Source organism: Oryzias latipes, chromosome 23, assembly GCF_053564925.1.
Source record: "Oryzias latipes strain Hd-rR chromosome 23, Olatipes_Hd-rR_3.1".
NCBI lineage: Eukaryota > Metazoa > Chordata > Actinopteri > Beloniformes > Adrianichthyidae > Oryzias > Oryzias latipes.
In genome coordinates, this window is record NC_136259.1 from 10818147 (window position 1) to 10841428 (window position 23282).

General features: G+C 42.9%; 1 protein-coding gene across 3 annotated transcripts in view; it reads right to left on the reverse strand.

Annotated features, from left to right (window-relative positions):
- The window catches only part of kcnc2 (potassium voltage-gated channel, Shaw-related subfamily, member 2), a 74072-nt gene extending 54972 nt beyond the window's left edge, over window positions 1–19100 (reverse strand). For all 3 annotated transcript variants that reach the window (XM_023952447.2, XM_078941901.1, XM_023952446.2), the window contains exon 1: window positions 18255–19100. In XM_023952447.2, coding sequence (XP_023808215.1) covers window positions 18255–18809 — 555 coding nt within the window. In that variant the 5' untranslated portion in view covers window positions 18810–19100. The remainder of the gene's footprint in view (window positions 1–18254) is intronic.
- Between the last annotated feature and the right edge of the window lie 4182 nt (window positions 19101–23282).

Here is a 23282-nt window from a genome sequence, read left to right on the forward strand (position 1 = left end):
ACCACGCGTGTCACCCGGTGCATCTGGCGCTCCGGTCCCCCCCCCCCAGTGGCAGAGACTTTGATGTCCGACCATTCCTTCTTTATTTCGGCCACGGTCCGAGGTTGTGAGGCCACAGCATTTGCCGTCTGCCACCGTTTGCCGCTGCTCTACAAGTTAAATGGGCTGCATTTAGAATCGGTTGTGATTTATTAAGGGAAAGATGCGTAGGATGTGCGTGCGCACGGTTTTATAAATCGAATATTTCTGTGCGTACGCACGTCCTATGTTGCATCTGTACGCCACTTCTGACGCAAATCCTACGCAAAGTTTTATAAATGAGGCCCCTGGTGTTCTGGCACTTCCTTCTCTGTTCTTCTCCAGAAACATCCTTACAGCAACAACTTCAACACCTTAAAGAAAACATTGCTTCTGACCTCGCTTTTGCTTCCACTACTCTTTTCTATAACTTCATTTTGTGACTCATCAGCTTTATTTCTCAATAGTTTCCAAAACAGAAATGTATAATTTTAAGCGATGCTTACACCTCTGATAGATTCATTCCTGATCCATTCTGGTCACTCCCAAAGAGAACCTCAGGATCTTCATCTCTGTTTCCTCAATCTCTCCTTTCTGTCTCTAAACCAACATGGCTCCACTCGCCACAGTTGGCTACACCTTTCCCTTCACTCTTCTGACACTCTTTGGTCACATATCACACTTGGAACTTTCCACCATTCCAACTTGTGTTTAAATTAGCATTTTTTTAGTGTTCTTATAAAGTCTAGGTGGCAGGCATTTGTTCAGACATACAAAGATTATCTGAATACCCAGATACATTACTGCCCTTTAACCCTTGTGCTATCCTAGGCACTTTACCATTGGGAGTTGGGTCATCTAGACCCACTAGACAGTGCTCTGAACCTATTTTTTTCAATGATTTGTGATCTTCACTGGTGTCCATGATTACATGAAATCTTTCCACATTTATACACCTTTGTCATGGTAGGAATAACACGTCAATGTAAGGGTGGGGTCATCTAAGATAGAAGGTCACTTTCCTTTAAAGAGTTTGTAAAATTCAATGCCTGCGAGTGTATAAAGCTGTTCTTTTAGTCAGCAATGTATGTTTAGGTCGAACGAGTGTTAGCATTAATCGATTTTCTCAATCCAGCCCTATCAATCTCTTTACCTCAAAAGTTTTTTGCTCTGACAAGTTTCCTGATCGACATTTTACGGGCTTATTTTAGATAAAAGCTTAAATAAAGTAGGTCAAATACAAAAATTAAAATATGGGCTTTTCATAGCAGACCTTTATCCAGCACAAGCATCAACACACCCCAGATGTGTTAGCTTTGGATACAAATCATGACAATTGTCCATCTCCCAAATCAGAAGGAGGAAGAAGGTATTCCTCACCTCATTGTTCAGAGCTTGAGACTCAGCAGGGCATCACTTTTATACCGTTGACACTGAACAACAGATTAGGAAGACAGGTCTATGTAGAGCAAGTAATAAAGAGGGAATCATATCTGGGAACCAAAGCAAAGTAAAGGATTCTGTTCTTTTAGGCCACCTGCACTTTAACCCTTGTGCTATCTTAGATGACCCCACCCTTACATTGATGTGTTCTCCCTACCATGACAAAGGTGGATAAAGGTGGAAAGATTTCATGTAATCCATGGACACCAGTGAAGATCACAAATCTTTGAAGAAAAAAGGTTCAAGGCACTGTCTAGTGGGTCTAGATGACCCAACTCCCAATGTTAAAGTGGCTAGGATAGCACAAGGGTTACAAGGATGATCTCAAAGCAATTCAGCTTTGGGGTAAAGTTGCTATAACCAAAAATATCCACCATTTTGTTGTTGAAAAGTCTGTCTTATTTCTTTCTGGTAACCATGAAAATGTTTGTCTGAAACTCAGATCCAAAAATTTAGGGTTAATGTGGTTTAATTCTAAAATAAACATTTCAGACGGACTGTTTTCTATGGAAGCGATTCTGTAGCAAAATTAAAAATAAATTTTTTTTTTGAAAATTTCATTTTCAAAATGAAGCTGCATTTTTTTGAATTACAATGAAAAAGCAATCCTTCAAAATGCTTTTTCCTTTTCTACTTAAACACAGCTTATTCTGTCACTTAACTATGTTAAAATGATAATGAAAATGGTATTTGACATTTCATTTTCAAAAAGTTCTCTGGTAAATGTGTAGCAAAATTAATTTAGAAATGTCTAATTTGACAATTAAAATGAATTAAAATAAATGCTGGGCTGCACGGTGGCGCAGTGGTTAGCGCTCTTGCCTCACAGCAAGAAGGCCCCGGTTCAAGTCCCGGCTGGGGGACATGATAAACTACATCAACGGGGGACCTTTCTGTGTGGAGTTTGCATGTTCTCCCCGTGCATGCGTGGGTTCTCTCCGGGATCTCCGGCTTTCTCCCACCGTCCAAAAACATGCTTCATAGGTTAATTGGCAACTCTAAATTGTCCATAGGTGTGAGTGTGAGTGTGAGAGTGAATGGATGTGTGATTGAAGACATTCTACCCTGCGACAGACTGGCGACCAGTCCAGGGTATCCCTTGCCTACGCCCAAGTGGCCGGGATAGGCTCCGGCAACCCCGTGACCCCGAAAGGTCAAGAAGATGAATGAAAAAAAAAAAAATGATGAATAAATGCTTTTTAATTTTCAAAATGTAACTGCATCAAATGACTCGTGGGAGCCGGTTTAGCTAGTGCTGGTTTGCGGCGCCTTCCGTCCGTGAAACCAGGGTTCGACTCTGGGCTGCTCCTTGTTCCCTTCTCTACTTTTGTGCCGGTCCCAAACCCGGTTGCTTTGAGAGGGTTGCGTCAGGAAGGGCATCCGGCGTCAAACATTGCCAAGTTTACCATGCGATTCGTTCGCTGTGGCGACCCCTGATGGGAAAAGCCGAAAGGGAAACAACAACTGCATCAAATGACTCAAAATTAAATAAAATAGCAATCCACCAACATGCTTTTTCATCGTATACTTTAAAACCGCTTATTCTGTGTCATAGTTTAAACGAAAATGCAAAGAGGCGATTGCATGCATTTTAACAACCACCCTGCGAACATTGTCTCAATATTCAATTCGAATAAGCATTTCCAGCCGGGAGGCGGGGCGATGACATCAGTGCTTTCTTCGGCTGGCTGGCTCCTAAGAGACACAGACACACCAGGAGCAGTGGAGCTTTGTGTTAGCGGCAGACAAGAGGGCTTTGTGATGGTTGTGAACTTCTGATGATTGTTCACAGCTTCTCAGGACTACGTAGCAGCATTTCCGCCTTCTGAGGTCCTCCTTCATTTCGAAGAAAGTGTCCTGCAGCTTCGCGCTGAGTGCGTATTGGTCCAACCAGCAAACGTTTAGCATGGTGAAATCTGTCTGCTAGCTGTTGATGGGGCTCCAGCTGTCATCGAACAGCAAAATCAGCGCGAAGCTGCAAATAAAAATGTAAATATGTGGGAATTACATCATCCTTTATTTTGTTCTGGACACCACTGGACACACAAATTCATATGATGGTTTCACAGATTATAGCAGTATTTCCGCCTTCGGAATTGCCCGTGAATTGATGCGGCGCAATGCGCAATTTAGCCAATCAATTCATATAGTCCGCTTTTTGTGAGTTTTTCTTGATCTGACTGCAGAATAACCACCCACATTGATCAAAACTGAAACATTTGAATACATTTCTCTATCTAATTTATTTGTATTTCTTAATTACCATGATTTAGTTTAGTGCAGTGGGTTTTTTTGTGCTGTAAAATTTTCTCATGTGAAATTCACTGCATTTGTTACCGTTTTGATACTTTTAATCCATCCAACAGCCGCTGTTTCATTTCTATTAAAGCCCAAAAATGAAAGTCCCGCCCCACTGCTTGACATGCAAATTTTAGCCAACCACTGAATACCGCCCCACAAGTGACAAAAACGCCCCCTTAACACTGAGGGTAAATCCAGGTGAGCACGCAAAAATGATCTGACCGAGCAAGATCACTGCTCAGTTAGGATTGCAGCTGTGCAATTGTAAAATATGGGTCGCTTGGTTAGAATTACGCCAGTGCGGTTGTAAGGTTCACTCACTCAGTTCCTAAATACGCCCGCTTAGATGTCTTTACGCCCTTTCAAGTTGTCTTTACGCCCTTTCAATTTATGGCAGACATGTAATTCCATAAAGCTCCACTGCTCCCGGTGTGTCTTTGTCTCTTACCGGACAGACGAACAAAGCACTGCCGTCATCACCCCGCCTCCCCGCTGGAAAAGCTTTTTCGAAGTGAATATTGCGACAATGTTTACAGGGTTGATGTTAAAATGAAAATGCAATCCCCTCTTTGCATTTTCGTTTTAATTATGACACAGAATAATCGGTTTTAAAGTATACAATGAAAAAGCATTTTGGTGGATTGCTTTTTCATTTTAATTTTGAGTCATTTGATCCAGTTACATTTTGAAAATTAAAAAGCATTTCTGTTAATCCATTTTAATTGTCAAATTAGACATTTCGAAATTAATTTTGCTACACATTTACCAGAGAACTTTTTGAAAATGAAATGTCAAATACCATTTTCATTATCATTTTAATAAAGTGACAGAATAAGCTGTGTTGAAGTATAAAATGAAAAAGCATTTTGAAGGAATGCTTTTTAATTTTAATTTTGAGTCATTTGATGCAGCTTCATTTTGAAAATTAAAAAGCATTTTCTGGTTTTGACTTTTATTTTTAATTATGCTACAGAATCGCTTCCATAGCTTTCATGATCTGCTTTCCTTGTTTCCCTCTCAGGCTGGTTTACATTACAAGTCACATCTGTTCATCCTTGTCCTTGCTTGAGAATCTTTCAGGTTACTTACTTGATGTTTCACAAATGAACTGGTACAGTCACAGATTCAACATTGAACTTTTGACTGTTTTAATGAAGTCTACACCCTTTTACGAGGCAAAGTTCTTAGATAAAGATGAATTGATCAGACATCAAATGTTATTAATGAAAATAGGTACACATGCTAAAACCAGGAGAAGCTGTTTTAAATGGCCTCATGATGGAAAGTGTTATAACAAATTTTACAAAACAATTCTCTATTTAAGAATGATTAACATAATAAAACTGTTAAATGGTTCATTTTAAGTCTTTTTTGTAAAGGGTTTGTAAAAATGCTTTCTTGGGCAGAAACTAAAATACTAAACTATAGATAGATCTGATTTCTAGATAAAAGTTTTAAAGTTGCGTAGGAGTGTGAGAACAAAGCCGAAAGGTAAATTAAATCTCTTTTGGATGGTTTTCCTTTCGAGATGACAGTTGGCCCAAAACATCAATTGAATTGTTGAATGTATATAACAGTGTGTAGCAATAGACCAGGACTGTCCACAGTTTCTTCAGTGAGGGCCTACTGCCGAAAAATAAACATACACTAACACATAAATACTGTTATTCAAACTGACCTATTATATGAAGAACCTTGCCTTTAGTGGAGTTGGCCTGAAGGATGGCTGACCAGTCAGGAGAAAGGTCAGAGGTTGAGACACAAAGGACTTCACGTCATTCTGGTTCTCAGTCTGCTTTCGTTCAGATTTAACAGAAAAAGTGTTTGCTTACAGATGTATGTTGAACCAAAACGACAAATTATTATTTTTGTTTGGGGTCCCATAAGAGGAAACTTGTCATTATCCAAACTCTGAAAGGAGTTTGTTTCATTGTATTCTGATTATAGGTAAATCCACTAAAAATACCAGGCCTGGGAAGAAGATCCCTCTACTCTTCAAGAGGCAGACCCTTCTCTTTCAAAAACTTGTCAACAACTGACTACCACAGAGACTAGGCCAGCGCACATCCCAGTGGTAAAGTACATTCAGATATTTTGTATCCACATCAGATAGGCAAGCTTGAAATTCTCTGTGGTACAGTCCTCTGGCTTGAATTAACATTACAGTTTGGACAAAAGTGTTCATTACATCACCTCTATTGTACTCAATGTCTGCTATTGTCCCTCTTGGGAGTGAGACCCCGTCTCTGTGGACTACCTTGCCAATTTTTGTCACCATCCGACTGAATTACTCTAGCCTGAATGACGTGTCGAAGTCAGTGCTGTGGGTTCTTAAAGGTGTGGATCAGGGAGTCAGTGTTGTTCTAGCTCTTAGTGTATATGATTTATACAGTGTTTATATGCCCACCACATATCCACTCTGACAACAGTCAGGAGTTAAACAGACAAGCACACATAGATCTGCAGTGCAAGTGACACTCCAGCATATTTATTTTTGCATCACTGCCCCAAAACTAACAAGTTGCCTCACATGGGGTCAATATAGGTTCACGCTCTGATAGATCTCTGAAATTAGCTCCACAAGCTGGTCAGATCTCAATGAAATTGTGATAAGTGATGATGTTGTCATGGCACCCTGACAGTTTAGTTTTTAACCTCCTAACCGCTGCAGGACTGCTTCCACTGCACAGACTGGCAGATCTTCAAGTAAGGAGCTATCTATGAGGGACAGGTGGACCTGGAGTACTGGACATCAGTTGTCCTGATGTGCACAAAGGATGTCACCAGCACCATGACCTAGCAGGGACCCTTCACATGGATTTGGATAGCTGAACTGCTTCTCTCTTGTGTGACTTCAATTAACATGTTTGCAAACAGACAAATTGCAGACAAACAGATCCTTGCACGTCTTAGTTTTCCCCGTCTGACCTGGAATCTGGATCCAAACTGTACGGATGGATAGCTCCAATATTGTTCGCCATTTTTGATGCACTGATAATGTTACGTTGGGGTTGTGAAGGGCTATAAGCTAGCAGGGGAGCTTGTAGACAAAGGGATGATGGGATATCAGCTGAGGCTTACTTCCGCTCCAACAGCGGAAGTAAGCTGCTGTTGTATCACTCGCGAGCCTCTGACTACGGTAGCCATAATGCGCCAACAATCCACCTCTGAGAAATTCACGACTAAGAGGTGAATTTTGAATGAATTTTAAATGAATTTCAAATGAATTTCCTGGCGCTCTGCAGAAACTGTGTCTTAGAAAACGACACAGGTTTTTATATTTTGGCTACAAACAACATCTTTATGATTAAAAGACCACTGGGAACACATTGAAAATAGATCATAAAATGATCAAAGTGAGACTTCAAAATGACTTTGAGCCTGACACTGACACCGAGTAACAGAGGAAAACATTGGAGTAAAGGAAAACTAATGCAAGCCACACAAATACCCCTCTGACCCTGCAAGCTAAGGACATAAAAACTGGAATACAAAATAAGGTATATAGGTGTTGACTTTACAGTCTGAACTTTTGAAATACGAAATTAAAGAAGTACATGTGTCTGCCCCCTGTTATTCATAAATGCAGAAACCCTGCTGCATTTGTTTGGTGGTTTATTGGCTCCAACTGTAGACTGAGCAGAGGGTCATGATGTTATCTTTGAGGATGAAACCAAAGCTCTTCTATTTTGAGTAGAAATGAAAGAAGGTCAATTAGTATGGTAAAAAGCTCCAAAAATATCGATACAAGAGTATTTGATCAATGAAGACTTTTGGCTTGCTGTCCTTCTCCTTCTATTTGCTGTATGAAAGCAATACAGCAGAAAACATTGTAAGGCATCCAAGGTGACCCTTTAAAGGGAATTCAGACGTTTTTATACACAAAAAAAGAAGATAAATAAAAACAACAATTAAAAGAATTAAATAAATAAGACATCTGCTTGCCTCAAACCTCTGAAACAAATAAATAAAGGTTCAACCTTGAATATTTGTAAGAAAGAGATCCAAAACTAACTGTCTGAAGATTTAAAACATCTAGATTTAAATTAGTAGAAAAGGTTTAATTTAACAAAAATACATTTGCAACAGTAAAGAAATTGTATTAGCTTATTTTTGAGACGTTTTTGCTAAAGGTATTTCAGTATTTTATATAGAAACTTTAAACAACTAGAGGATTAAGTCTAGTGTGTTTCAGTTTTAGAAAATGTACTCCTAATGAAAATTTCAAATTTAAGCATAGAAGGAATTTGAAACTTTATCATTGAGTTTAATTACTGTACTTTTTGGGTCATAAGGCAGACTTGATTATAGGGAGTAATATTATTAATCTGAGCTGGAACCGGCTGTCGTGAAAGGCCTATATAAAATAAGAATTATTTTTATAATGAATATAAGACACCGGGTCATATGGTTAAGCAAAACAAAATAGTTAGATAGTGTAGTATAACTACACTACTGTACGGTCTAGAGGGGCCAAGAGGCAGGCGATTGGTCACATGGGTTGATAGGAAGTTTCCCTTTTAACTACAACAGGCAGCCTTTGCAGAAATGTTGCAACATGGGAGAGAATGTATTTAAGTAATTCTCCAAATTCTCAACATTAATCATTTGTAAGCAAATAAAATATGTTAAAAAAAGACTTAATTTTTCAGTTCGTGGTGTTGAAGCGCAGTTTGTTTGACTCTGCGAGGCTCCGACTACGGTAGCCATAATGCTCAAAAAATCCATCAAGCAAGGCCACTTTATGGTTTACCAAAGTCACACAGAAACATTTTGACAGATGTTTTAGTATCGTACCACATAAAACCAGTTCAAAGTCAGTAAAGCACAACCAAGCCTCACACAAAAGACACTATTGATTTTAAAGAAAATTAAAGGATGCTGTTTAAATACAGCCACAAATCTAAATGACAGAGGTTTGCTGACTACAGCCCTTCACTTTAACTGATCATTTGTCAATGTTGAACTCTTCCTAAACTCAACTCAATTCTAAGCTTATAGCAAAGCACATATTCCAACTCTGTCTCTAACAACAGCTTTCATCCTGACCTCCTGCATAACAGTGAGAGACAGCGCCGTCTCCTGCTGTAATACCCTTCAGTTTTGAGAGCTGCTGAAAGGACCCCCCTGTTCATGACATCTACAGCACCTGTCTCATCCGCAATGCTCTCCACATCGAAGGTGTCACAAGAACAGGCAGACAGCTGGTTCCAAATGCAGCAGGTTTATTAGCTCAGCTAAAAGTCCACAAAGCTAAATCAGGGTTAGGCAGGCAGGGGTCAATAAGGCGCATGGGAGCATCAGTCAGGATCCAAGCGAGATTCAGGGCAGGCAGCAGACAAACTGAGTCAAATACAAAACAGGATCAGGGTGATCAGAGGTGATGCTGTAGTATCGCGAGACCCAGCGAGACGAGTGTGGTGAGTCGACTTGGCGGCGCGTAAGCATTTGAACGAACATTTTCGATCTTGTTTCATTTTTCCGCCATATTAAAATATTTCCTGCTAACTAACATAACCTGTTAAGAGTATTAAGCTTCTGTCAGCCTGGAGGACCTGGAGAATTTCATTGACGAGTGTTTTAATACCTGCAACATGGTGAAGCCCAGAACCGCCACCACCACCCCCTCCGCCATGCGTGAACGGCCTGAGGACTCTCCCGGGGCTGTGTCCTCTCCAGGCAGCGGAATGAGCGATATCCTGGATTCGATTGATAAAAAGCTCTCCAGCTTTGATGGCCGCCTCAATTTGCTGGAGATCCTCCATAGAGAATTTCAAGGTCTGCGGGAGTCTCTGGAATTCAGCCAGCAGCAGGTGCGGGAGCTCGCAGCGGAGAACCAGGCCCTCAGAGAGACCGTCAAGATCCTGGGCAATGACACCGCCCGTCTCTCCGAGGAGAACCGATCCATCAAGGAAACCCTCCTGGATCTTCAGTCGAGGAGCATGAGGGACAATCTAGTGGTCGCGGGGGTTCCAGAGGAGGCAGGAGAAGACCCCGAGGCCACCGTTAGATCCTTTTAACAGGTCCACCTGAAGCTCCCCAAGGAGGAGGTGCAGAAGATCTCTTTCCACAGGGTTCACCGCCTCGGAGGAAGAAGGTCCGACCACCAGCGCCCGCGTCCTATTGTGGCTAAATTCGAACATTTCAAACAGAAGGAGTTGGTGAAGGGCCGCGGACGGGAACTGAAAGGCACGCATTACAGCGTTAATGACCAGTTCCCGGCAGAAATCCTCCGCAGAAGGAAGATCCTGTTCCCGCTGAGGAGGAAGCATCTTGCTGCTGGTTCGAGAGCGATTGTGGCCGTTGACAAACTTTACGTGGACGGCCGGCTGTTCCGGGACCCGGAGATCACCCCCTGGCTGTGCTGAAGGCTTTCAGACCCGCGCTGAGAACATCTGCGCTGCCCAGAAGAAACCCGCTAAATTTACTTCAATGAATGGAAAACCGGATCATCAATAATCCACACCTCGATCGCAGGAAAACAGTCTTTTTTTTTTCTTCGTCACCTCAGTCCCACTGATGTTTCTATTGTTGTTTTGTTGTTGTTGTCGTTTTCCCTTCTATCTCTTTTTTTCTTTCCTTTACTCCCCCCCCCCCCCCTCTCCCCCCTCATTTTATGTAAATCACCTGGAAGCAACTCATCCTCGGTAAGTATTTATTTATGCACGGAACGGGCGCGCGCACACACAAGCGCACACAGGGGCGTGCACATGCGATCCCGCACACACACGCCGACATACTGCAATCACCTCACACAGGCTCTCATAGGACGCACGCGACACGCAGCTCACATAGCCAGAAAACGTTCACGCGCACAGCGCTTCTCAATGCGGGCACGCGCACACGGACTGGTACACAAGCACTACTTAGCTTTACACCTTTTCAGTCAGAGCAGTTATGAACAGTCTTAACATCGTTAGCTGGAATGTGCGTGGACTTGGCTCTGAGCCAAAGAGACTGAAAGTGTTAAATCACCTGGATGGTCTAAAAGCAGATATAGCTCTACTGCAGGAGACCCATTTATCGAATTCTTTGAATCACCTTATGTGCTGCTTACAATTTCCAGTTATATACTCTGCCAGTTACAACTCCAAACAACGAGGAGTTGCTGTTTTAATTAATAAAAATCTTAATTTTACTCATAAGGATACAGTTACTGACCCAGAAGGCAGATTTGTAATCATTAATATATCCATTCAGAATAAGGACTTTTGTATAGTGAGTATTTATGGTCCTAATGTTGACGACTCTTCCTTCTTTCACAGATTCTTCACCTCACTCTCAGTTCACTCTGACTCCACAATCATTATAGGAGGAGACTTCAACCTTGTTTTGGACCCTGAACTTGACAGACTCAGCACAGCAGCAAACCAGCGTACATGGCGATCTGCAAGTATTCTAAAGCAGTAACTGAATGATCTGGGTCTCTGCGACGCGTGGCGCTCATGTCACCCAAGCACTAAAGGGTTCACCTTTTTTTCTCCAGTTCACTATTCACACTCCCGTTTAGACTATTTATTAATCAGTAACTCTCTTTTAAAAAATATTCAAAGCTCCAATATCCATCCAATTATTATCAGTGATCATGCACCAGTCTCTGTAAACATTTCTAGGGAAAAATCCACACCCTCTGGTACAACCTGGAGGTTTAATACGTCTCTGTTAAAGGACCAGGAATTTCTTGAATTCTTTAAAAAAGAGTGGGCAACCTTCTTAGACTTCAACAATACTCCAGACATCCCACCGTGCGTTCTTTGGGAAACGGCAAAGGCAGTCATGAGAGGGAAAATCATTTCTTATTCAACGCACAAAAAACGCAAAGAGAAAGCAGATTTATTAGAATTAGAAAATAAAATCAAAACCCTGGAGACTGCTTATGCTGCTTCTGCACAGGAACACATTCTGGGAGATCTGAAAAATTTAAAGCTGCAGTTAAATGACATCATTAATAAACAAACACAATTTCAAATACAAAGGCTACGACTTGAAAGATTTGAAAACTCTAATAAATCTGGCAAATTTCTGGCTAATCAGCTTAAAATTAACAGAGAAAAATCATCAATCACCTCTATTATGGACCAAACAGGAAATGTCACCCATGACCCGGTCAAAATTAATAACGCATTTGAAAACTTTTATAAAAACCTGTACACACCGCAGATCAATCCGTCAGAGCAAAGTATTGACTCATTTCTTAATAATGTAAACCTACCCAGGCTAAATGAGGATCAAATCACAAACTTAGATTCTCCGCTCTCGCCGTCTGAACTTCATGAAGCTCTGTTACTTATGCCCAATGGTAAAGCACCAGGGCCTGACGGCTTTCCTGCTGAGTTTTATAAAGAATTCTGGGAACAACTGGCACCAACATTTTATAAAACTGTCACATCTATTAATGAGAGCCAATCAATGCCACCTAACATGAACTCAGCCAACATAATTCTTCTTCTAAAACCAGACAAAGATCCCACTAGTCCTTCAAGCTATCGCCCTATTTCTCTAATCAATGCAGATGTAAAAATTATCTGTAAAGCACTAGCACAGAGAATAGAAAAAATCACTCCTCACATAATTCACTTCGACCAGACTGGATTCATCAAAGGCAGACACTCGGATGATAATGTCCGTAGACTAGTTAATATAATAGACTTTGCCACCATTAAAAACCAGGAAATGACGGTACTATCGCTGGATGCTGAAAAAGCCTTTGACAGAGTTAATTGGAAGTTCCTTATTGCTGCCCTCCATAAGTTTGGTTTTGGAGAAGCATTCATCAATTGGATCAAAATATTATATCACAACCCCAATGCATCAGTTAGAACTAATAAACAGACTTCAAACAGGTTTTTTCTTGGAAGAGGAACCAGACAGGGCTGCCCACTCTCTCCTTCTCTTTTTGCTATATTCATTGAGCCTTTAGCTGCAGCAATAAGACAGAATGAGAGCATTATAGGAATAAAAACTAAACACAGCCATCATAAAATTAGTCTTTATGCGGATGACATATTACTGTTTTTAAGGAATTTACATTCTGTAAATGAAACAGCAATGATCATAAATGAATTCTCCTCCATATCAGACTATTCCATTAATTGGAATAAGTCTGTTTTATTACCACTCAACAGGAATATGGAACAAAGACTCACAATTCCAGTTAAAACAGGAAATATCAAATATCTGGGTATCTACTTTTCCCCCAAACTATCAGAACTGGTGCAGCTAAACCACACCCCATTACTGAAAAGCATACAGGACGATCTAACACGCTGGACCAACCTGCCTCTGTCCCTTATGGGCAAGGTAGCCACGGTTAAAATGAAAATCTTACCCAAAGTTAATTATCTCTTCTCAATGATTCCCACACAACCGCCATTAAAATGGTTCAAAACATTAGACTCATCCATATCAAGCTTTCTATGGAACAACAAACCTGCAAGAATTAGTCTAAAAACTTTAAAATCTGCAAAAAGCTGTGGAGGATTAGAACTACCTAATTTCCACAAATACTTTCTTGCAAATAGATTACAATATATCTTAAAATGGTTAAAAAATAATCCAGAAACCAACTCATGGTTAGACTTGGAACAGGTGTTATGTGGAAAGATCAACCTGTCACAGCTACCATTTATTAGCCAAACAGTTAAAAAACAGGATTGTTTCAAAAGCATTAATATAAATGCCACCTTAACAGCCTGGTGGGAATTTCTCAAAATATCAAAATCATCAATTCAACCGTGCAAAATGACACCCTTCTGGAACAACCCGGACATCCTTATTAACAAAAAAATGATTCACTTCCCAGCCTGGCAAGCAGGGGGCATAAAACAACTAGAGCACGTAATTATTGATAGAAGATTCATAACCCCCCAGGAACTTCAAGACAAACATGGAATAAATAACTTCTTGGAATATCAGCAACTTAAATCAAGTATTACTAAAAAGTATAAAATTAAAGACGACGATTTAAAGCTACCAGATGTAGTTACCACTCTGATTAATTTTTCAATGAATAGAACTCTCTCCAAAATATACAAACTTTTATGTAATTTAGATAACAATATTGCCCTTCCAACAAAAAAATGGGATGCAGATTTGAGCATCAGCACAGATGAAAGCTTCTGGTCAGAACTTTGCCTAAACACCTTTAAACTGACAAAAAGTCCAAATCTGCAGCTAATCCATCTCAAAACTCTTCACAGAATTTACTACACTGGACAGAGGATGTTCAAGATGGGTCTCAGTAACTCAGACATTTGCGAGCACTGTGATAATAATCTACCCGACAGCTACATGCACGCACTGTGGTTCTGCACTCCTGTCCAGGCTCTATGGCAGCAGGTATGTGCCGATTTATCAGTCTGGCTTAAGGTTTCAATCACTGCCTCACCGTCACTTTGTGTGCTTGGTGACATGAGTGCCATCGATATAGAAGAAGGATTAGCATCTATCATTTTCATAACTCTTTGTATTGCCAAAAAAACTATTTTAATAAATTGGAAAAACAAGAAAAATATAAACATAAGTCAACACAGAAATCTGCTGTTTGATCATATCAGCTTGGAAAAAATGTCAGCCCAAAGCTCAAGTAACTTTGAAAGAATTCAGTCTCTCTGGTCTCCTGTGGTTGACTCCATGACACATGACACATGACTCCTTGCCCTTCTGCCGTGGTTTGGGGTGGGGGTTTGGGGTGGGGGTCGGGGCTTCCGGTGCCTGGCGGGGGCGGTGGGGGGCTCCGTTGGTCGGGGGGTCGGGTCCGGTGCCTGGGTGGGGCGGGCTGGGGCGCTGCGTGGTCCTCTGGGCTTGGGTGTGGGGGTGCGTGGTGGGGGGGTGGGGTGGTGGTCTGGCTTGGCTTGGGGGGGTGGTCCCTTTGCCTGTGCGGGGGGGGGTTGGCGGGGGGCCCTGCTCGGGTGGGGGGGGCCCAGCGGCGCCGGATGGGCTGCCCATCTGCACCTGGGGCTGGGATCGGCCCTTCCCTGGCTCTGGGACGGGACGGGACAACCCTCTCGGGGCCCCCGGTCGCTCTGGGTGTCACCCGCTTCGGCTGCGGGGTCTGGGGTGGGGTGGGGTGGGGGGCTTGTCGGCCCTGTCCTGTGGGGGGGCGTTCTGGGGGGGAGGGGGGGCCCATTATTAGTACGGGTCGGGGGGGCTAGCGGGTCGGGGTCTCCGCTGAGGCAATCAGTGGTTGCCTCGGCCGGTTGGCCTCCTCGGTCCCGTCGAGGCCTGACCAGAGCTCTTCTAGGGCCGGCGTCTGGGGGTGGGGGCCTGGGCTTGCTCCGGGGGGGGGCGACGCTTTCTGGCTCCTCTCTCTCTGTGTGGGGTGGGTGGTGCCGGGCCTGGGGTGTCGGCGCCTCCGGGGGTGGGCCCCTGGGCTGGGTGGCCCTGGCCCCTTTGCTGGGGGTGGGCTGGGGGACGGCTGTTTGACCACCGGGGGACAGTCTACCAGCTGTCCCCAACTTACCCCCTTCCTTATATAACCTCATATTAGGGTGAGGGGGTGGGGGGTCTAGCCTGCGATGCGCCTTGGGGGGGGGCTACTTGGGAGTGGCCCCCCTCCTATGGTTGCCGTATGGAGTGGGCCCCCCCTCTTTCGGTTTTATTTGCACCTTAGACATGTAGGGTCCTTGGTAGGGGGGGTGCTTGGACATCACTGCAAGCAAGCAGCAGATGTCCTCCTGGCACCCTACCCGCCAATTTTAACCGCACCTTAGACATTTAGGGCCCCTTGGTGTGGAGGGTGAGGGGACATCACTGTGAGTAATCAGGAGATGTCCCCTTAGTGCCCTACTCGCCAATTTTAACTGCACCCCCCTTAGTACACACACCCCTCCCCCTTCAATATATACATTCAAACATAAACACACACACATGCACACAAACACCCTCTCAAACACCCATACACGCACACACATTTTACAAGGAAGGTGGGACCTGGGTCCATCTGTCCCCTACCCCTTCCCTGGTGGGGGGTGCGGGCCCCTTGGCGATGGCGGCCGTGTCCCTTGGGTGCCGGCTCCCTGGGCCCGGCGGTGCTCTCTCCGCACGGTGGGGGGGTTCATATTACACCTGAGCCGGGGGTGTTCGTGTCCCTGGGGGGTGGGTCCTGGTCCTTGCCCCTGGGCGCTGGGCCCCGCCAAACTTCCAACATGGCCGAGCCTGGTCGGGCCATATTTATAACATCCCTTGTGGGCCGCCCTTTTTTCCCCGGAGTTCCCCCCTCCTGGGCGGGGGCGGCGGGCCCCTGCCTTGCTCCTACCTGGACCAACCGTGGGCCGGGTGGGTGGCTGCCTGGAGTGCGGAGCGGGTCTCCCTTGGGGGGTCCTGGCTCGTACCTGGGGTCGGGGCGGGGGGATGCCCGGAACTCCTGGGTGGTGGTGGGGTGCTCGTCTGGGGCTGTGGGCGTCCCTCTCCGGTGGGGCCCTGCGTTGGGCTCTTCCGGCGCGGCGGGGGGCTGCTTTCCTGGCTGGGCTGGGGCGGCGCTCTCTTTCCCTCTGCGCCTCCCTGCTCTCTGGCTCTGGGGGCCTCGCGGCGGTCCTGCTGGCCCTGGCCTGGGTGGCGGTCTTGGTCGCCCGGGGGGCGGTTGTTCCCTGCCTGTTCCCGTGTGGCGTTGGGGGAATTCCGGCTGCCGCTGCTGCTGCGGCGTGGGTATGGGTGTGGGGGTGGCTGGGCGCTCCTCCTCCTTCTTTTCACATTCCACCATCCATTTTAGAATAACATAAACACTCACCTGAGCACAGGTGTTAGCTCACCTTTGCACTAATAGTTTGCATGATTGAATGAATGAAAGATTTCACACTAGTTGGTTTAAAGGCATAGGTATGCGTTCGTGAACACTATCTGTTTTGTGTGCATGTTGACATGTGGACATTTTTGCGGCTAGCAGGTGTGTTGATAATATTTGAGTGTGTGTGAACAGGCCCCGCCCTTTTTGTACTACATTTGAACCGTACCGTAACGATAAACAACCAGTGAACCTGTCTGCTCTATGCTGCTTCATGGTCTTACCCCCCTTCCCCTCCTATTATCACCCTCCTACCCCCCCCCTCTCTCTAACGTCCCTCTCTCTTCTTCCCCTCTTTCCTTTTCCGTCCTGTCCAACACCAAAAAAAAAGAAAAAAAAAAAAAAACAGGATCAGGGAATCAGAAGATCACATCTGGATGTAACGCTTGGTAATGCAGGCAGAGTGGCACAAACAATACTTCGCACTGAGTGAGGCTCAGTGCAGTGCTGTGAGTGATTGAACATGAGAGTCAGGTGTGTGGCATCCAGAAACTGTGCACCGGGGCTGCTGGGATATGAAGTGCATTTAAAACTCTGGAGATAGTTCTCGCTGGTGACCAAAGGGGGAGAGAGACTTCTGACAGATTACCTGTCAGATCACTTGGATCACCTTCCAACTTCTGACAGAAGGTGATCCAAATCATCTTTACCCATCAGAGTCTCCCGTCCAGAACCAGTAGACTAAAGCTGTGTTTTTCATACGGGGTACAAGAGATGGTCAGGTGAGCCGCGGAAATGATTCAATTTCACCTATTTGGTCTAAAAATGATTTACCATTGCATCCAACTGTGTGTACATCCAGACAGGTCCAGGTTTGACACTCAGTAGGTGGAATTATGAAAGACTTTAATTCTGTGCTTATTTGATTCTTATTTTTGCACTTTTTTTACACTTTGATGAGAAAGACTTTATGTTGTTAATACCGAGTTTCTTTCTTTGGTTGGTGGTGTGCCTTTTTATTGAGGAAAAGTGCTACCTATGTTGGTTTAAAGAAGTTTGAAAAACCCTGGACTAAAGGACAGCTTTATGCAACTGGTGCTGAAGCCCCCTTCCCAATACTGCCCAAGCGTCCATCCCCCATCCCCCACATATAATATCAGGCATTTTTTTTAATGAAAGTAACTTAGAAGTTCAGATTTAGTTTGTGTTAACAATCTCACAGGTGTATTTTAGGTGAGATAGGCCCAATGTTTTGCCCCTTACTTAAAGAGAAGTGCTGACAGTGCATTTGAATTCAAGATTAAGGCCTTATAATCCCCTTCCATTTAATTATCTACTACTGAACAAATGATTAAAAAACTTCTATTGCTACCCACTATAAAGAGACAGATATAGCACAAGCCACACAAAACATGACACTGTTTCCCTCTTAAACGCTTGAATAATTGATTTTCTTCAAAAGTTCATTAAATAAGATTTTTGTCGATGAAGAAATCAAAGCAGGAAAACCCACAAACAGCCTTTCTGTTCAGAAAAGTCAGTTTGACCCAAAAATGCAGGAATAATGGAGCTGTGACCCACATGACTGAGTGATGCGCAGCAGTAGAGGTCACGATGGCTGTGGCGCGTGTCTGGCACCAGCTTTTCCTGGACATAAATGAACCCACGACCAATGAATCAATGACTCACTGAAAAGCATTTCTCGTTACTTGAAGGCTTTTGTGATGAACACTGGGGAGTTGTGCATGTGGAGCTTTGCGTGCGCTCTTACCCGCGCTGCCCTGGAGGAGTAGGGGTCCTCGAACAAGTTCCAGATGACTGGCTGCCACTTCCTCCACAGTCCCGCGTTCCCGTCCACATGGACGTCCTCGATGCCGAGCCCTCCCCCAACGTCGTCGTCCTCGTCTCCATTGTCCACGTTGAGCTCGAAGACGTCCAGCGCCTCCTCCGCGTCCCGGTGCTGCCGGTATGTCATCCAGCAGCAGGGCTCCACGTCCGTCTCATCGATGCCCCAGAAGGAGAGCTCCTCCTCGAACAGCGGCCCGCACACGTCCGCGGGGCAGTGCAGCTTCCCGGTGCGGTAGTAGTTCAGGACGTAGGCGAAGACTCCCGGGTGTCGGTCAAAAAAGTACTGCTTGGTCCGTGCGTTGTACTCGATGAAGCCGGGGACTTGTTGCAGCTGATCCAGCACGGAGTCAATGTCTGAGTCGGAGGCGAGCAGCGCCAGGCGTGTCCCCGGCAGCGTCTTCAGGGTGCTTTTGTACGTTTCGTGCCTGGTTCCTCCGACGTTGAGGATTATCCTCTCGTTGTCGTCAAACTTCCCCATCGCTCCGTTTCAGACATGGCTCGATGAAGGGAGAGTGAGGGCGTGCACTCCGGGGGTATTGGCGAGCCTGACGCGCACACTCCCACAGTGCTGATGATGGAGCTCCGCGGGTCGCCGCTCATCCGCCGCTGAACTGTCTGTCTCTACTGACAGTTGGGATGCGCCCATGGCTCCTTATCTCTTCGGTTAATGTTCCACAGCCGCCAGCACAGAGGACCGATCCTCTCCGGTGGCTCCGAGCAGACTGCCTCGCCGCTGCGCATCAAGACTCACGACGAGCTGAAGGCGTCTGACTGGTCTACTGAGAATGTGCGACGACAGAAAACCGATGTTCTCCGAACAGAAACCTATAAAACTGTCAAATCCGCGAAGACTTTATCTGTATGTGTGTTCTATTTTTTATGACTGGAAATGAGAGGAGAACGTCCAGCTGGAACCTTTAATGATAATACTGCAAAAACAGTTGACAAATCCACTACTTTAAGTTTTAACTACCTACTACATACATTTTGCGCATATTGCACGGATAAAAATTGGTCATGCGTAAATATACATGGAAAAGTGAGTTATGTGAAATGTTCACAGATGGATCACGAATTAACTACGATAAAACCATGTATAAGAATATGTAAATCAATGTTCTACCAATGTAGAACATGAACTGTGCGACAATTGCACTGTTTTTATGCAATTCATTAGTGATTCATTCCTCAATCACGTTATTTTAATGTGATATGTGCGCTGTATACGCAATATAAAAGTTATACATCAGCGGTACATGTGTTAAAAGTTCTGTAGACATAGGTGGAACGGTCATGAAAGATACAGATTTGTCTATGCATCTCGCAAAAATCACGCACAATTGCGTAACATTTACTTAATAATTGAGTATAAACTACTTAAAGCACGTGTAAACTGCATAATTCTCCACCGACCAAGAACTTTGAACACCTCAAAACCAAATTCCGTAAGGCTGAAACCACTGGTGTCAAGCCAGCCCTCTCTCGTCGAACGGCTGTCAAGTGAGCCCTCTCTTAAAAACAGTGTGCCGCGTTCTTCCGTACATTACGGTAACAGCAAGAAGTAATATTTTTTTAAAGGTAAAAACATAGTTTAAGAACTGTCATTACATTTATATGTATGTACAAACATGCCCCCGTATAAATATATATCTATATCTATGTATATATTTAAAAGTCTGAGTAAATTTCAAAATAAAACACAATTCAAATCATGAATTGAGGAGTACTTATAATGTTGACATGGGTCTAAAAATTCTGCTAGTTTTCAGTGAGTCATTTAACTTCTCACTGATAGTAGCCTACCTGGTGATGTCACAATGAAAGTTTCGGAGGGATCTGATGTGGAATTTCAAAATAAAACCCAAGTGAAATCTGCTATAAATGTGTTTTTGCCATAGGTTCACATACGTCTAAAAAGATAACTGCTAGTTTTCAGAGAGTCATTTCACTTTTCTCTGATAGTGTCCCACCTGGTGATGTCACAATGAAAGTTTCGGAGGGATCTGATGTGGAATTTCAAAATAAAACCCAAGTGAAATCTGCTATAAATGTGTTTTTGCCATAGGTTCACATACGTCTAAAAAGATAACTGCTAGTTTTCAGTGAGTCATTTCACTTCTCACTGATAGTATCCTACCTGGTGATGTCACAATAAAAGTTTCGGAGGGATCTGATGTGGAATTTCAAAATAAAACCCAATTGAAATCTGCTATAAATGTGTTTTTGCCATAGGTTCACATACTTCTAAAAAGAAAACTGCTAGTTTTCAGAGAGTCATTTCACTTCTCACTGATAGTGTCCCACCTGGTGATGTCATTAAATAAGTTTCAGGCAGATCTGATGTGGAATTACAAAATAAAACCCAATTGAAATCGGCTATAAATGTGTTTTTGCCATAGGTTCACATAAGTCTAAAAAGAAAACTGCTAGTTTTCAGAGAGTCATTTCACTTCTCATTGATATTGTCCCACCTGGTGATGTCATTAAATAAGTTTCAGGCAGATCTGATGTGGAATTACAAAATAAAACCCAAGTGAAATCTGCTATAAATGTGTTTTTGCCATAGGTTCAAATATGTCTAAGAAAGAAACTGCTAGTTTTCAGAGAGTCATTTCACTTCTCACTGATAGTGTCCCACCTGGTGATGTCATTAAATAAGTTTCAGGCAGATCTGATGTGGAATTACAAAATAAAACCCAATTGAAATCGGCTATAAATGTGTTTTTGCCATAGGTTCACATAAGTCTAAAAAGAAAACTGCTAGTTTTCAGAGAGTCATTTCACTTCTCATTGATAGTATCCTACCTGGTGATGTCACAATAAAAGTTTCAGAGGGATCTGATGTGGAATTACAAAATAAAACCCAATTGAAATCGGCTATAAATGTGTTTTTGCCATAAGTTCACATAAGTCTAAAAAGAAAACTGCTAGTTTTCAGAGAGTCATTTCACTTCTCACTGATAGTGTCCTACCTGGTGATGTCACATAATAAGTTTCAGGCAGATATGATGTGGAATTTCAAAATAAAACCCAATTGAAATCGGCTATAAATGTGTTTTTGCCATAGGTTCACATAAGTCTAAAAAGAAAACTGCTAGTTTTCAGAGAGTCATTTCACTTCTCATTGATATTGTCCCACCTGGTGATGTCATTAAATAAGTTTCAGGCAGATCTGATGTGGAATTTCGAAATAAAACCTAATTGAAATCGGCTATAAATGCGTTTCTACCAAATTTTCACAAAGGTCTAAAAATAAAACTTTTTTTTTCTTTTTCCTAATGGGGGCCTTGCAGAACATAATTTAGAAGCACTTATGTAAACCAAGGATCTGCTATCTAATGCTCCGGAGCTGTCATGCAGCTCTGTTGCTTTAAAGAAAAATGCTGGTAAAAGTTAAATTTTTCCATTTATCATTATATATTTTTCAATGACGTCATCTTACCCACTCTTGACATAACACTAAATTTAGGAGGCCTTGTATGCTTGATGATGGTTAAATCCACTGTCAGAACTATTTATTATTAGATTCAGTTCAAAACACATTCCTATGTTCTGTTGCACCACAACACCTTCTGTTCAGAGAATGCACTTAAATTATAGAATTGCATTATAATGATAACTGCAAGTAAATCTGCTCAGCAGGAGGATTGTTTTTGACACAAGGTAGCCAGTTATGCTCATTTCAGTCATTGTTTTGGGCATTTTGACTCCAAACGGTTGTTGTGTGTTCAGACGTTTGAAATTTAAAATTAACAACCAATTAAAATCACTGAAAGTGCCCCACCTGGTGACGTCACATGCTAAGTTTCAGACGGATCTGATGTGCAATTTCAACAACACTTCACTCCGTAGAGTTCTAAAGTTGTCCTCCATTGCGTTCTCGAACCGAAGTCAAAATTCAATATATAAAGCGCACTGCACCACAGGACACTACGTACATCTTTGTGGAAATCTGAAGACTTTTACGCGCGCCCCATTGTTGCAATTCATCGAGAGCAGGAAGCGGAGATGTCCAAGAAAAAACCTGGGTGAGTGATCTTATCTGATAACTTATTAATATGTATGAAAACATTGCTAATACAGATAGGGTAGGATTTGTCTTTGTAAGTTGCAATGCTGTTCATTTAAAATTCCACATCAGATCTGTCTGAAACTTATTTAATGACATCACCAGATGGGACACTATCAGTGAGAAGTGAAATAACTCTCTGAAAACTAGCAGTTTCTTTCTTAGACCTTTGTGAAAATTTGGTAGAAAACGCATTTATAGCCGATTTCAATTGGGGTTTTATTTTAAAATTCCACATCAGATCCCTCTGAAACTTATTTAATGACATCACCAGGTAGGACACTATCAGTGAGAAGTGAAATGACTCTCTGAAAACTAGCAGTTTCTTTCTTAGACATATTTGAACATATGTCAAAAACACATTTATAGCCATTTCAATTAGGTTTTATTTTGAAATTCCACATAAGATCTGTCTGAAACGTTTTATGTGACATCACCAGATGGGACACTATCAGTGAGAAGTGAAATCACTCACTGAAATCTAGCAGTTTTTTTCCTGAGACTTACGTAAACATGTCAAAAACACATTTATAGCCGTTTCAATTGGGTTTTATTTTGAAATTCCACATAAGATCTGTCTGAAACTTATTAAATGACATCACCAGATGGGACACTATCAGTGAGAAGTGAAATGACTCTCTGAAAACTAGCAGTTTCTTTCTTAGACATATTTGAACATATGGCAAAAACAAAATTTATAGAAGATTTCAATTGGGTTTTATTTTGAAATTCCACATCAGATCTGCCTGAAACTTTTTATGTGACATCACCAGGTGGGACACTATCAGTGAGAAGTGAAATGACTCTCTGAAAACTAGCAGTTTTCTTTTTAGACGTATGTGAACCTATGGCAAAATCACATTTATAGCAGATTTCACTTGG